Below are 17,268 nucleotides of genomic sequence, written 5' to 3' on the forward strand. Positions count from 1 at the left end.
CTTGGAGCCTGATACTCCCCAGGATGCACCGAACTATGCCACCTTCCTCCGCCTCCACATGTACGCCGACGGAAGTTATACGTCGGAGAGAGATGCAAGAATTGACGTAAGTGTTTAAGTTTATTCAAATATTTAGTGAATGTATTTATTTTCTAACAATTATGCATTGTTATGTATGAATTAGGCCGAGGTTCATCGACTGGCCGCTGCCACAGGACGAGAGTCACGGCTAGATGAGGTGTATTTGGAGGTGGTGCATCCGGATAGGTCACGGATCTACGGCGTCGGGAGTGCCGGGCAGAGTCAGGCTAGTAGGGGGTCTATCCGCAGCACGGGCAGTTCTGCGGTGTCTCAGCAGCTTTATGAGACAATGATCACCACGCTGGAGGAGCGATTGGCGGCAGAGCAAGCACAACGCCAACAGATGGAGGAATGCATGGCGGCAGAGCAAGCACAACGCCGACAGATGGAGGAGCGCATGGCGGCAGAGCAAGCACAACGCCAACATATGCAGGACCGCATGGCTCAATTGGAGGCGTTTATGAGGATGTATAATGCTCAGCCACCTCCACACCCTGATGCCGATGATGATGATGATGATGATGATGATGATGATGATGATGATGATGATGATGATGATGATGATGATGCTTAGAACTTTCCGTCTTTTATTACCATGCTAGACTTATATTTATGTTTTCAAACAAAATTACATTTGCACTTTCTTTTCAAATTTATGTTTTATTGAACTATATATTTCAAGTGCTTTAATTATTAAAACTATATATGTTTTATATATTTATGGCAATGATGATGATGATGATTGCATTTAACATAAACAAATAAATTCAAATCACATTATAATAACCAAATTAAAACACTTTTGGTGTATTAATGTTAAAAAAAATTTAATTAATTAATTAATTAATAATTAAATATTAATTAAATATTTTACCGACGATAAAAATAAGGACCGAAACGAACTCGATCACTAATTAACAACATATTTCAGGTATTATCTCCACATATTCAAAGATTATAATTATATGAGTGAGTATATAGCATTTAAATGAATTAATAGATGTAGATATATCAATAATACGAGTGTTCTGTACTGGTGACCACTCGAAAAGAATTTCAAAGTTAAGCGTGCTTGACACAGAGCACAAGCAAGATGGGTGACCCACTGGGAAGTCGGGTCGCCGACTGAGAAGTTCGTCTAAAGTATGCAATACCGTATAAATACGGAAATAAATTGTGGATATACAATATACAATTAAATAAATAATGAAATAAATAAATAAATAAAATAAAATAAAATAAAAAAAAATAAAATTAAAAACATTACCGTGGGCAAAACGCCGTCGGTAGTTACCGACGGCGTATAGCCCTCGGTAAATACCCGGCCTTCCTCCGGCAAAGAACCACCGGACGGCCGTACCCTGTTACCGACGGCGTTATGCCGCCGCCACTTAGCGGCGGTAATCGCCGTCGCTAGTTTTCCGGCAGGGGTCCGCCGGACTCCGGTGGCTCTCTACCGACGACATAATCGCCCTCGGTAACTAGCGGCGGTGGATGCCACCGCTAGTTCTCCGGCTTTGCTCCGCCGTTTAACAGCGACAATTCCGGCGGCATCGCCGCCGTTAACTGCAGACGGCGGATATTCGCCGCCGTTATTGTCGTTGCCGACGAACCGTTTAGCGGCGGGATCTTGCCGCCGTTATCGCCGCCGGTAACACTAGTTACTGGCGGCCGTCTTTTGTTACCGACGACATTTCGCCGTCGGTAATCAACGATTTTTTTGTAGTGTGTTACGAATTGGAAGTACTTTTGTTACGAATTATATTTTCATGTAACAAGGAAATTTTTCATTCTATGCACGATTTGGAAATACTTTTATTACGAATTACGTGAATTGACAACTTAAAATATGGATTAAGAATGATAAAATGACTTACGTGAATTCTCCATCTCCATCCTTGCAGCGGCTGAGTGTTCTCTGAAGATTGGACCGAATAATAGTATAAGTTTAATGATACATCGTTAAGGTTTGATTGAGTATGGAAAGTAGAATAAAGTTAAATATCTCTATAGCTATAATTACGAAAAAAAACGTATTACTCAAAGGATAAAATTACTTATTAACCCTATTTTGATTTAACCGTGCACTCTAGAGGTTATATTTGGGATTAGTCTGTGCCATCCAATTATATGAATCTAACTGCTATGATCGGCTCCTATTTTATAAGCTTATACTATAAGTTATTTATAAGCTTATTTTGTTAAATACTTATCAAGAGTTTATAAATTTTTAAATAATTTATAAAATGCTTACACCTCTAAATAGATCGTTAGGCTTGTTAAGGTACCCCAACTTGATGAACATCCACTTGTTTACCAATGTGGAGAAGAGATGATAACTCTAGGGGTTGGGAGATGATGAATTGGTTAATCTAAGTTCTTTAAAATAATTTATAATCAGTTTTGAAGAATTTATACGTTCTTCTATCTCAATTTATATCATAATTTTATATGCAATAATTATTTTATAGATATTATTCAATCATGGTTTATTATTTTCATCATATACCCTTTCAAATTCATTTCTAACTCTTCATAATTTTCTCTATCTAACAAGATGATCTTTTTCTAACTATAGATTCAATTATTTAAACATTTTAATAATTTATAAACTTTTAAGAAATTACATCTTATAAATTCTTAAAACATAGTATTATAAAAATAATTAAGCTCAGTCAAGCATTCTCATATTGTCTGGTTGTCCAGTAAAAGTATTGTGACGTGACAGTGGATGATGATGCAAGGTGATAAGAAGATGACCGGAGTGGAGGTGAAGCTTGGACCAAACAAACTTATGGCCTGTTTGATCGATGCAAGGTAATCTATCTTTTATGATTTCTCTCATTCAATTCCTTTTGGAATTTTTGTTATGATCATTATATTAATGGCTATCTATGACTAGCTATTTTATTGTTACAATGTTACAATGTTGATTATAGGTTTTGATTTGTTTGTATTTGTGTGATGCGTTTTGTTGCTCTATTAATTATTCTTGTCTAATACCAAATTAACCACATTAATTGATCTAGCTCTTTTATTTCTTAATGTGCTACAATTTCATGATCTATTAACTAGCTAGGCATCTTCAAATATTAATTAAACTGTAAAGCACGTTACTAATCAACTGAGAGATGTTAAGTGTTTACGACTTAAAGTTTTAATTACAAAAAAAGCTCAAAGAAATTTTGAGAACCGACTTAATTAATTGATCATTCGTTATAAACTGGTATTAGAAATTATTGCTCTACGCCAGATTTTTGGTTTGATTCGGCTATAATTTTAAAAATTTCAATTAGTTCGGTTTGATTTACTCGTCTTATTTGGTTTGATTTACTTATTTTAAATCAAATATAAATGAGATTTGATAGTCGATCGAGCTGAAAACCAAATGATAGATATATACTATTAGAATCGGACAATAAAGCACAATTCAATTGATAAGCGTTTTTCGTTCATCCATGAGACTGGGGTTCGAGTTGTTATAGAAGGCGAAAAATAGATTCATTATTATTATTTTTTTTCAAATAATTGCTTTTAGACTTGAAATTGACATTCAGTCCCACAGTTTTCCACAAATCATAAATCCAATTTTCTTGAATATATTCCCACGTACAAATACAATGACTAAGTGCCAAGACATAAAGCAAAAAAACTTTCATAGTCTCCACCCAATTAAAAAAAAAAATCTTCAAAATGATTAACCAAACCAAACAAGAATCAAGAATTCCAAATTAATCCATTATCTTTCTATTCTTGCTTATATTAATTATTCATCATAATCCACGCTCTTGTGCTTCGATTTAATTAATTCTAATGTATCAGAAATGAATTAATCGATCAAATTCGATTCATGCAAGTTTAATTGGAGCTGAATTCAAGTAATGAAAAAGTAGAATTAAATTGAAAATAAATTATCCTCAAGATGTTCTTGAACGTCGTTTAATTTCAACCACACGGTCAAATGGGGCCATGTGACACGAAACTTCCCTCACAGTCACACCTTCCATTCCCATTACAACATCTCGAATGATTAATTGAATGAGACTACGATCACTAATTAGTTTATATTATCTTTGGGAGAAGCTAACGATCATCAGATTATAGTTTTTAATGGAAGTTTCAAGCCATAACAGTTCAAAGACAAGTCTTATCGTTCACGAAGAAGACGCAAACATATCAGCATTCCGCCGAATAAACAAGGTCCTAATCCTCTCATTAGTGTTCTTAATCATCTTATTAACACTAACCTTAGCCGCCTTAATCGTCTACCTCGTGCGCCTCGACAACAACGATTCTCCGTCTCCCGCGAGAGCATACTGCTACGTCAATTCCGACGCTCCGGCGTGTTCAAGCATCGTCAATCTCATCATTAGCGGCAAATTCGTCTCAGATCCAAATCAGATCTTCGCTCTCTCTCTCCAAGCAGCAGCCGAAGATCTCCAACGTTTGATCGCTTCATCATTAATTGAGTTCAACAACTGCTCCAGCTCGTTGCGCGATGCGCTGGATCAGATCCGTGACCCGCTGGCTGCGATGCGGGTCGACCCGTTTGTGGAGTTCAAGAGCGACGAGCAGAGGGGAGAGATGATGAATCGGATCGCGGCGGCGGCGGAGGACGTGGAGACATGTCTGGATAAGATTGGTGGTGGCGAGGAGCTGGGGAAGGTGAAGGCGTATTTGAATGGCGCCGGAGATTTTTTGATCGGCTACGCGGAGGCGTTGCAGATGTTGGAGACGGATAAATGGGCGAGGGTTTATAATAATCATGAGATTAGACAGTTTAGTATTTGTATGTGCGTGTCGCAGTTGACGTTCATTATTGCCTTGTTTTGCTCACATTTTAGAATTGTCAAGTCTCGTCGAAAATTTTGAGGGAATTTTTTTCAAATATATTTGACTTAAGTATTTCATCATTGTATTATTTAACGAATTTATTTGAATGAATCGTTGACTTATGTGGAGTTGGGAAAAGCTTATTGGCATTGGAAGAGATTTCTGATGATATGATGATGGGAGTGGAGTAAGTGAAGTTGGGAGTGAAGAAAGCGTAAAAGCGTTTGGTTGTTTGATAGGAAGAGATTCCAACTTTTATTATTGAAATGAATTATGATTTTAATAGTATCTACCATAGACATATATTTGGTTACAACTTGTTGATTGGTTTGCACTCCCTCGTTTTCTTATTCTTGACTTTGCTCTACTTCTTGACCTGGGATAATTGATAGCTACCATGTTGTATCTAAATATATTAATTTTGATCAAAAATTATTTTTAATGAGTATTTAGAAAAGTTCAATAAAATACACAAATTTTATTAGTTATTCAATTTTGACTCCGAAGATCACATACACCCCATATAGACGCCACATAGACGTCATATAGATACTACGTCATTTCGGTGAGCCACGTAGGTCGTAGATGTCATATTATTTTTTAGCATGGTAAAAATGAAATCGGAGTCAAAATTAAACAAAATTAATAAAGTTCGTATATTTTATTGAACTTTTCTAAGTATGCATCAAAAATAGATTTTGGTAAAACTTGATGTATTTACATGCAATTATCCCCTACCAATATATATATATATATATATATATATATATATATATATATATATAGGGTGTGGTTATAGTGAGAACCACACTTATCGTGAGAACATAAGAACCATTAAAATCAATGCATCTACTATATAAATTAATGCATTCGCTATTAAATTTAATGCATCCGAAAATAATAAATTTTTTGCTCCCTTCAGGATTCGAACCCAGGATCTGCATTCATCCACCAAGATGATGCATCCACCGTAGATCTTGATGATCAAATGGTTTAAAATGGTTCTCTGTTCTAATTTTATTTAGTGGTTCTTATTTGAACCTCTCCCTATATATATATATATATATATATATATATATATATATATAGGGTCAAGTTAAACAGAGAATTATTATATATTTCATTTTGAACAAGTCTATACATTTTACGAACAGATCAACATAACTAACGAACAGACGTATTTAGTAAAAAAAGAGAAAAACTCGCCACCAGCAGGATTCGAACCCGTGGCAAATTGCTGTTCATGCGGTACATTAATTTGTTCGTAAAAATTGTAGATCTGTTCGTTTTTATTTCACGAATTCTCTATTCTCTAAATATTTAGCATTCTCTGTTTAACTTTTCTCTCTCTCTCTCTCTATATATATATATATATATATATATATATATAGGGGAACGTTCCAATGAGATCCCTAATATATGGTGAAATTTTAAATTGATTTATAGACGTTAATTTAATACTCCCTTCGTCCCATTGGGCTTGTCCCATTTGGTTTCGGCACGATTATTAATGAGAGTATTAGTAGTGTTAAGTGTGTAGATAAAGTAGGAGAGAGAATGAGAGAGAAGGTGATAAAGTAGGAGAGGGAAAGTAATAAAGTGATAAAGTAGTAGTGTTATTTATAGAAATGAGACAAGATCAATGGGACAAGCAAAAAAGGAATACGGGACAAGATCAATGGGACGGAGGGAGTATATCCTATGGCTGATATTTATTTGGAGGGAGAAATTTTTTTACCTGGGTTTAAATCTTGGAGGGAGCGAAAATTTTACTAATTTTTCGAATATTGTTATTCAACATTATATACTCAGGGTCTCACAAAAAATAGCAATTAATCTCGGTTCTAGTGAGAATCACAATTTTCGTGAGAACATGGGAACCATTAAAATTATTGCATCTGCTATACAAATTAATGCATCCGCTATTAAATTTACTCCATTCGGAAAAAAAAAATTGCCCACTTTAGGATTCGAACCTAGGTTCCGCATTCATCCATCAAAATAATGCATCCACCATAGATTACCCTTATTTATTCCTCCATTGAGATCAATAAAAAAAATACTTCCCTCTCAATTGGAATATATATACACTCCAATTGAGAGAGAATATTGAAAGAGAGAACTCTCAATAATGTTGTTATATAAATAGAGGGTGAACAAAATATTTAAAATTGAATAATTAAAAAAATATTAAAATTTAATTCATTTTTTTGGTTCGTTTTTTATTTAAAAAAATTATTTTTTTTCGGTTCAATTTGATTTAATTTTTTAAAATTGAACAAAATTGAAGTAGGCCAGGGTTCGAGTTATTATAGGAGGGAGAAAATGGAGAATTGTTATTAAGTTTTTTATTTTTAAATAATTGGTTTTAGACTTGAAATTGACATCCAATCCCACAATTTTCCACGTTACTTTTTCCACAAAATCATCACCACTCCACTTCATAAATGACCAATTTTCTTGAATGTATTCCCACAATGACATAAAGCAAAATAGAGTGCCAATGACTAAGTGCCAATTAAGACATTAAGCCAACGAAACTATCATAATCACCACCCGATTAAAAAAACCTTCTTGATCAGAATGATTAACCAAACCAAACAAGAATCAAGAATTCCAAATTAATCCATTATCTTTCTATTCTTGCTTATATTATTCATCATATATAATCGCCTGCTCCGCGCTCTTGCTTCGATTTAATTCTAATGTACCAGAAATAAACTAATTGAGCAAATTCGATTCATGCAAGTTTATGAGTTGAATAATTAGCACTTGTTCATAACATGATCAAGCTGAATACATCCTCCAAAATCCAAATAATTAAAAAGTTGAATTAAATTGTACCCTCAACATGCAGCAGCCATTCTTGAACGTTTCAATTAAACTACACGGTCAAATGGAAACCATGTGGCGCGAAACTTCCCTCACAGTCGCACCTTCCATTTTCATTACGACATCTCGAATATTACTTATTATTTGCTTGACTATATTCATTTATTTATTTTTAATTGCAAAAAGCTATTGAAGAGTCAATCGGAGTCATATATACATTTATATTGGCGTGGATAATACGTACTGAATTCCCCTTTTACGGAGGCGCTATAAAATATTAAGTTCACTAAAGTTTAAAAGATATTATTAATTATAATTCTCAGTGATTAAATAATTTACACCACATAAATGTAATAAAATAATCGCTGCTTCCACGTGGCCTTGTCTTCCTCTTTCTCCGACGAGACAAGAGGCACTGACGAGGCAAGAGATAATGTGAGGTAGGAGATGCGACTGCGAGAATTGCATGAATAAAGAGAGAAAGACGAGAAGAAGGAGAGAAAGAGAGAGAGAATGGAAAGGGTGTGGGTGGCGATCGAAGATTAGGGTTTAGGGTGGGGAAGGGGCGCGGGCCTGGACTCCAGGTCGGAGCCGTCTCACCCATGGGACTAAGTGAACCAAAGTTTTTGCGTTGTTTTATTAAATTTGTAGAATCCATTCAACTTATAATTAGTCTTAAATCAATATAAAATAGTTTTATACTTCGTTGCGTTGCATAATTGTCCTCAATAAGACATTCAAAAAATACATATTTTTGTATATGAACAGTAAGGTTTAGAGTTCAAATCTCACGTCTTCCCTTCCGCAAGCAAGAGAGAGAGAGAAAAATTACATAATTAATGAAGTGATTAAAGTATAGAATAATGGAAACAATTTTTAAATAGAAAACAAAATGCTCAATTTCAATTTGTGTGCTTATTGGTGTGCCACGTGCATCATTTAATATTATAATTAATCCAATCGGTTCGACAGTTGACTACTTGACTTCAACGTCCAAACAACAACATAAATAAACCAATTAATTACATATTCTTCAATCTTCCCAATAAGCTCATCAAACTTCCAATAAACATGAATTCAACGAATATCGAAATCATCTCCACACAAGAAACCCCTCTTCTTCACCACGATCCACCGCAACAGCCAAGAATCAAGAACCTCAAAACCAAAATCATCTTCGTCTTGCGCATCCTAATCGTGCTCGTCGCAGGTTTACTCATCCTATATTACATATATAGGAAAAACCGAAAAAAGCCCGAAGCGCACAGCCCGTACCTTTCGGGCCTCTCGAATTACTACTGCCACCTCACTCGCCACCCTAAACTATGCCACGACTCCATGTCCTCCGTCGCCAACGTCACGGCCCTGCAGCGCAACCCGGCCCTCCTTTTCCTCACGTCCCTTCAACTCGTCGTCACCCAACTCAACCGCACCGCCATCTCCGCATCCAACGCTTCTCTGTCCACGTGTCAGACTCTGATACGCGACTCGCTGAGTCGCCTCGACAGATCGTTAGAGTTTGAGCTGTTCTATAACTATTACGAGGAGGATCACAACATGACGGATGCAGTGAAGGCCGTGAAGAATAATAGTGATAGCTGTTTATTGGCGCTGCACGAGATTGATGGTGAGGTGGGAGTGGAGGAAGTGAAATTGGGAGTGGAGAAAGCAAGCAGGCTGTTGGTCAACTTCTTCTCGCTTTTCCAAAATAGACACTCTATACTTGACGATTTCTACACTCGTTTTGTTTATTTTGAAGACGAGGGCTATAGTGATTTCTATAGTTATTTTTTCCATCTTAATAGTTTACGCTGGTACGGTTTTGATTACGGTCTTATGGTTTGTTTGTATAGTGTGATGTACTTGTTCGTGGCGTTGCTCTACTTCTTGTTCTGGCAATAGCAGTTTCTGAACCTCTTTGCTTGCTTTTGAATTAAGAAATGAGGTGGCTAATTTCTTCTTCAAGTGTGTGTTTGTGTTTGTGTTTGCCTAATTTCTTGTTAATTAAAGTGTATGCCTATTTTATTTACTTTTCAGTGGGGCAGTCTTCTCCACAAATTACAACTAAATTAATCTCTCAAATGGGCTCCCCTCATCACTAAGATTCTTTTTTCGGGCCTGTTTGTTTTCAAGGAATGTGCTCAGCCAAAGTCTCAATTACTAAATTTTCGTGTTTGGTTTAATTTTGATTCTCGATTACTACTAAATTTTCGTGCTTGACGTCTACTCTTAAGTCATGCATATTGATAGAATCATTTTGGGATATTTGTATCATTTTTTAATTGATGTCATAGTTATATATACCTTTATCAGTTGTTTCTCTATAATTTATTGCTCAGGGTTCCAGGATTTATAATTACTAAATAATGATAGTTTTAGATTAATCATATTAAAATAATAATTATCTTTTTATTATATTTTTATTTGAGGGATTATAATAAATATTACTCCCTCCATCCCTAAAATAGCTTCCTCTTTGGGGACGACACGAGTTAAAAAAAAATGTAAAATGTATTGATAATGGCGAAAAAGTGTTATAATTATTATTGGAAGTTGTGAAAAAAGTGTTATAATTAGTATTGAGACTTTGAGAGTGATGAAAAGTGAAAAGTAAGAATAAATAAATAAATATTATTAGTAGTGGGGTATAAGTTATTCAAGGGATTGTGAGAGTATCGAACGATGACTTTTTCTTTTTTAGGAGAAGACTTTAAAATAGGGCATAGAAAAGTATAGCAAAAGCCCAAATTTTATTCGACGGAGACGGATCCCAGAGGCCACAACCACATTCCTCCATTACTTGACTTGTGTCCTCTCCTCTCTATCCAACTCTCTCCCTCTCTCTCTCTCTCACTTATCCATGGAAGCCGAGAAAAGCAACTCCCTCAACAAAACTCCTCACGCACAAGACTTAGCAGCATACCGCAAAAGATACAATAGACTACTCCTCGCATTCAAATTGTTCTTCATCTGCCTAGCCCTAATTACAGTTGCTATAATCACCTATCTAGTCCAATCAGAGTCCTTAGTAGATGACTCAATCAATCCTTCACTTCAAATCAACACTCCCATCGTCACTACCGAATCCGAGATCTTCAATCTCTCCCTCCAAAGAGCCGCTGAAGAGCTCGATCGCGCCGCTTCCTTAATCCTAGATGAGGAGGCTAAAACAAAGCTCGCCGTGTGCCGCGGAAGGCTGCAGATCGGGTCGCTCCATCTCCGCGAGGCCATCCGGGTCAACCCGTTTCCCAAGAGGCCGAGCGAGAAGCAACGGCTTCAGATGGCGAATCTGATCGTCGCGGCTGAGGAGAGCGTGAACTCGTGCCTTGATGTTCTGGCGGCGGCGGACGAAGCGAGAGCGGCGGTGATCGGAGCGGCGGAGTATTTGAGAGAGAGAGGCGACTTTCTTATGAGCTACCGCCACAAGATGTTGCACCAATTGTGGAAAACGGTGTCAGCTCTGATTCTGGAGAATGTGATTGTTATATGTGTTTGCGTTTTGCAGTTGCTCTTCATATTTTTCTTGTTTTGGACAATAGTTAAATCCCGTTGATGTTTGAATATAATACTATTTTTTGTGTGTGGAGAAAAAGAAGACGTGCGTTTTTGGCCGGCGGTGCATGTTGTGAATTGCCGGCGTTACTCTGTTAACGGTATAATTGCAGGTTCAGCTGATCACCAAAAAAAAAAAAAAAAGTGTGTAAAATAGTGAGTCAATTTTGTTGGAGAACATTGTAATTAACAAAATAAGCTGTAATTAATTAAGCTAGCACACGGCACCTACACTGTTAATTGTATAACAACAAGTGGCATATTTCTATGCAAATTTAATTAGTATTAATGCATGTGACAAAACGAAACTTTGGAAATATAGAATCCAAATTACGAGGGTGTTTTAGCTTATCTTATAAACTTTCTAAAACAACTTATAAATCTTTTAAGAGCATATAAGCTTCTTTAAAGTGTTTGGACAAAATAAGTTCTTAAAGATCTTATAAACTGTAAAAATTAGCTCGCTCTCAAAATATAAGTTTTTATACCTCAATTTATTACTATATCACTATCTTATAAGAAATACTCATTTTATAAAATTTTCATCATATATCCTTCTAATTTCATCTCTTTTCGATTTTCTCTCTCTACCTTATAAGTTCAATTATCCAAATGCTTTAACAATTTATAAACTCGTAAGATATCTTATAAGCTCTTTAAAATAAGTTTAGTCACACGTCCTGACTGTTGGCTTCACTTCCGGTCATTTTCTATGCTTTTAGGTCGCACTTACGAAGAAATTGCATCGACTGTTGGCATATTCTAAACAAATTCTGAAAAATAGTGATTTTTTACGGGAACAGATGAAATGGTCCTAATTGCTATCTCTTGGTCCAAATTATAATACACTGTGTGGGCGTTTAATTTTGAATGGACTTTTGAAATACTTCAATTGAGATAATAAAAATAAAAAGTATTTATTAATTGAAAAAATATAAAAATAATCGCACATGCTATTTTATTTCCTAATTCACAATTCATAATATTATTCATTATGAATTCAAGTTTTTATACAATAATTTAAAATTCGGTATACTTTTAATAGTGAATTGAAGTTTTTATGCTATAGTGAATTCAAGTTTTTATACTTTTGATAGTGAATTGAATTCACTTAATTGTGAATTCAATTTTTTTATACTATAATTCACAACTTGGAATACTTTAGATTGTGAATTTCAAATTTTATATTATAATTCACTACTCGGAATATTATTGGTTGTAAATTAGAGTTTTTAAACTATAATTCACAACTGAAATATTCTTATGAATTTAAGTTTTTATGCTATAATTCACAACTCGAATTACCCTTGGTTGTGAATTCGAATTTCTATGCTATATTTACCAACTCGGAATATTACTTTCGATTGTGAATTTTTATGCTATATTCGAGTTACCAATCAGAATTGAGAGCGTTGTTTTGTATGAACCAAATGTTATGCATTGTGTTATAGAGATACACACGTGCACACAAAGTAAAAAGCAGCGAAAATATAAAAGATTCAAAGAGATAAATTTTCTACAAGTTATAAAGTATAACTTGTAGAAGCCGTATGACAAAACTTTACTAAAATGAAAATGACGTACAAACCACATTCACTACCTTTATAAGGATAACGTTATAAACAAAAGATATTCTCTCACTAAACTACTAAACTCGACTCAAGAGCTAATCTCCGAAGCCTTACAGAAAAACAACTAATGTAACAAGATATTTTAACTGAACATGCAGAATGACACTCATATGAGTGACAGACTCTTTCACTATCAGCTTCCACAATTTATCAGGAGTCTTCTTCAGCTTTATAGATATCTCCAACTTGTTCCCAAGCTTCAGATCGTGGCTATCTAGGTATAGATGTAGTGGGCGCTGAGGTTAGGGTTAGACCAAGTCTCCACGTTTATAGGAACAACTTACTTCAACTCTTCCTTCTCTCTCCTTTATCTCCAAGCTTCCTCCGTAGGGATCTTTAACCATCTTTAACTCAAGCTTTTAAACCCTACAAAAAAATGTGAAGAAGGTAAAAGACTAAATCTCATAAATTTAAAAAAGTTTTATGAAGTTAAAAATTAATTAACTCCAACACGAATACTTTCGATTGTGGTGGCCTTAACCTATATTATTTTTTATTTTTATCAATTTATGGATCCTTAAAAGTAAAGGACCTTTATAAGTTTGTGTGGATTACCGCCATTGCTTATTATTCCTTCTGTTTATAAAACATTTTTTAGTCTTTTTTTAGACATAACTTCACTTACTATCACTCCTAAATTTTTATATGTTTATACATATTGCCAATATGGATTCACATAAACTCACAATCACGTCTATTGTTTTAAAAAATTGTGGAGTCCTTCATGGACCAAATATACAACTAATTAGTTTTCATAAAACTTGTGTCCTTGGTCGATGCAAGAAGTATTTTTTAACTCCATTTCAATTTTGTTGGTATATATAATGAGAGAAGGACGATTTCACTTAAAATCGTTAGCCCTTAATTCATCGAGATCAGGGCTGGGAATCGGGTCGGGTTCGGGTACCCTACCCGAAAAAATCGGGTACCCGAACCCGAAAATTGACCAAAACCCCCACCCGATCCCGAACCCGATTCTGAAATCGGGTACCCTAATACCCGAGTCGGGTATCCGATTCGGGTATTCGGGTACCCGAAATACCCGATAGTTTTTACAGCAGCAGCAGCAAATTGAAATTCAGTAAATTCGATGACCAAATTCATACAGAAAAGTCCAAATCGGATATTTCGATGACCAAATTCATACAGAAAAGCTGACCAAATTCGATGACCAAATTCATACACCAAATCAGACCAAATTCATACACCAAATCAGACCAAATTCGATAACACATACTGACATACAGATCTGTATTTAAAAAAAAAAAAAAGAAGAAGAAGAAGAAGAAGAAGAGGAAGAAGAAGAAGACGGGCGGCGAGGGGCGCCGCTGGGTCGCCGCTCACTGGCGATTGGCTCTGGGCGATGACGGGCGGCGAGGGGCGCCGCTCACCTGTCGTCGGAGCTCGGAGGCGGAGCGATTGGGCGAGGGTCGCGGTGGGACTGGGAGCGAGCTTCCCACTGGCGACGGCCGAGGAGAACGGCGGGCGGGCGAGGGGCGCCGCTGGGTCGGGCGGGCGAGGGGCGGGCGGGCGAGGGACGGCGGGAGTACAGGGGCGACTCCAGAGGGACGATTGAAAGAGAGAGAATTGAGAATCGAATTTGAGTCGGTGGACTCAACAGATATGTTAGAGAATAGAGAGAGAGAGTTGAATAGTTAATTAACTTTAAATAATATAATTGATTAAATAAAATATATATATAATAATAAAAAATTCGGGTATTCGGGTATACCCGATACCCGATTTTCAGACCACCCTAATACCCGAACCCGACCCGATACCCTAATTTTTCGGGTATCGGGTACCCTATACCCGATTTTTTCGGGTCGGGTAGTCGGGTACCCGATACCCGATACCCTATCTTCCCACCCCTAATCGAGATTTTAAAATACGGTATATCAAATTATCAATAATTTGAAGTCCGATTGACATAGCTATTCCCGCCTTCCAACAACTCATTTTCTCAACATCCACGCCACTACCAAAGCAAAAACTCCCATCTCACAATTCACAATTTAATTTTGTAACAACTTACATAAATAATGTCTTCCTTATTAACCCACCACACTTGAACATTTTGTCCGAATTTCTCCATGGAATTGGAGGAGGTCAACTTGTTCACAACAAAAAATGTGATCCTGCACATATTCAAAGCCATCTTCATCTCCCTCACCTTAATCCTCGGCGCCATACTCATCATCCATCTCGATCGCACTTCATTGGGATGGACGCCGCCGTTGGATTCTCCAGCAATCTACACCAATTCCTACATCTTCACCGTCTCCCTCGTAAAAGCCACGGAGCAGCTTCAAGACGCCATGTCCTTAATTCTGTCGAGCACTGAGGTGGCGTGGAAGAACTGCAGCGAGTCGGTGCTAAACGGGTGGGGCGAAATCCAGGACGCTCTGGACCATGTGATGATGAACCCGTTTACGGAGACGGCCGGCGACGAGCTGACGGGGCAGATCATCGCGGCCGACGGATTTATCGAGGCGTGCCTTGATGATCTGGACGAATCGAGGGCTGCCGGCGAGCTCAGAGCTATGCTGCTTCTAGCTAAGGTGTACCTCAGCGGCAGAGGAGACTTTCTCAGCAGCTACTACTACGACGACGTTTGGAACAGAGTGGTCGTGGTTAACGTTGCTTGGGGCATAACTTTGGGATATCTGTCTTATATAATGTTTTGTGGGGTGCAGTTGTTTTTCGTGTTTTATATGTTCCACAAGCTGTCTAAATTTCGTTCTACCTAAAGATTACACTTTGCTTTGGATACCAAATGGAAACGTTTGGTGCAATGGGACTCGTTTAAATATGAAATTTTGTCGAAAAAGTGAGGTTTATTGCTCCTTCACGCCGGCGTCTTGAATTCAATGGCTTTGAGTCAACTCGTTGACCTAACATATTTGTAACTTTGATGATTTGTGAGTAGAAATCAATATCATGGAATCGGTGAACATGATCAATTAATTTGAAGGCACAATTAATTGAGGAGGATCCAAAATCATTGGCATTTTGAAGAAGAAACAACACCATAATCTTCAACTTCCTGAGCTACCTCTAAAAAAAACCAAGGGGGTGCATTGGTTATAGAGTCTTTAGGCTTTTTTTTGGATTTTGAAAGCTTGGGGGTATTCAATTCAGGCTTTTAAAAGTCTTTAAAAATATAGAGGTATTCAATATGGATTTTAAAAAGTCTAAAAAAATTCTTAGGTATCCAAAAGTCCGTGGATTTTAAAACTTTATGGATTTTAATGGATTCTCCTTCAAAAATACAAAGAGAGAAATCTCACCTCATCACACGAGATTTTGATGGATTCTCCAACGAGCGCTGGTGCACCTTACTCAAAAATACAAAGAGAGAAATCTCACCTCATCACACGAGATTTTGATGGATTCTCCAACGAGCGCTGGTGCACATTACTCAAAAATACAAAGAGAGAAATCTTTGTGTTTTTGAAGGAATAAGGTGAGATTTCTCAATTTCCATGGTCAACATGCCCAATGGTTCCCACATTGACATGAGGTTTTCTGTCATCAACAATCAAATTTACTAAATCAATTCAAATCAGCATTTTACTAGAGCAAAAAAATTTACGATCTCAATATTCATCCCAATACAGATCAGGTTCTCAAAATCAAATACCCATCCTCACTAAATTTCATCACCCAGAACAAACTTCAACAACTATAATAACCACATGTTAATCTGAATATGAAATATTCCTTCACATCACACCAAAATGCTAACAACAAAAAAGGGGAAACAGATACGAATAGGAAGGGAATCAAAATTACGTCTGAGTAAAGGTTGCTGGGCTCCAGCTTCAGTTCCAGCGGTCGCTAGACACCGGCCGACGCTGGGTTGCTCCGGTTCCAGCAGTAATTGGGCTCTAGTCGCCGCTGGGTTGCTGTCTTCCTAATTCCTATGAAGTCGATGAAAATTCATGAAAATCAATAATAAAAAAAAAAGTCAGCCAAATACACGAAAATCCATAGATTTTTTGAAGTCCAAAAAAATTCAATAGAATCCCAAACCTATACACCCTCCTAATTCAACTTTCTCTTTATCTTGTATCTCCTTATAACATCTCCAGCGCCAATACCGCTGATAGCTGACCAAATTATCTCCAGCTCATCCCAGAGGCCCTAGTTAGGTGAAAAGGAAAAACACAAATACTCATGTGCAACCGTGCAATATATAGTATGATTGCTAACCCATTTAACTCATGTTCAATATATAAAATTGCTAACCCATTTAACCTTTCTTGATACATAGTATGATTGTTTTCAATTTTAATTTTGAAAAATTTCTTTTTACTAAATTTACAATAACTGGTAT

The 17,268-nt window shown here is 36.6% G+C and overlaps 1 protein-coding gene across 1 annotated transcript; it reads left to right on the forward strand.

Moving 5' to 3' along the window:
• Positions 1-4,191: 4,191 nt before the first annotated feature.
• On the forward strand, positions 4,192-4,953 carry LOC131023348 (uncharacterized). The gene has a single exon (XM_057952889.1). It carries the CDS (start codon positions 4,192-4,194, stop codon positions 4,951-4,953), a length of 762 nt encoding a protein of 253 aa, XP_057808872.1.
• The last annotated feature ends 12,315 nt before the right edge of the window (positions 4,954-17,268 follow it).

Source organism: Salvia miltiorrhiza, chromosome 4 (assembly GCF_028751815.1).
Source record: "Salvia miltiorrhiza cultivar Shanhuang (shh) chromosome 4, IMPLAD_Smil_shh, whole genome shotgun sequence".
Lineage (NCBI taxonomy): Eukaryota > Viridiplantae > Streptophyta > Magnoliopsida > Lamiales > Lamiaceae > Salvia > Salvia miltiorrhiza.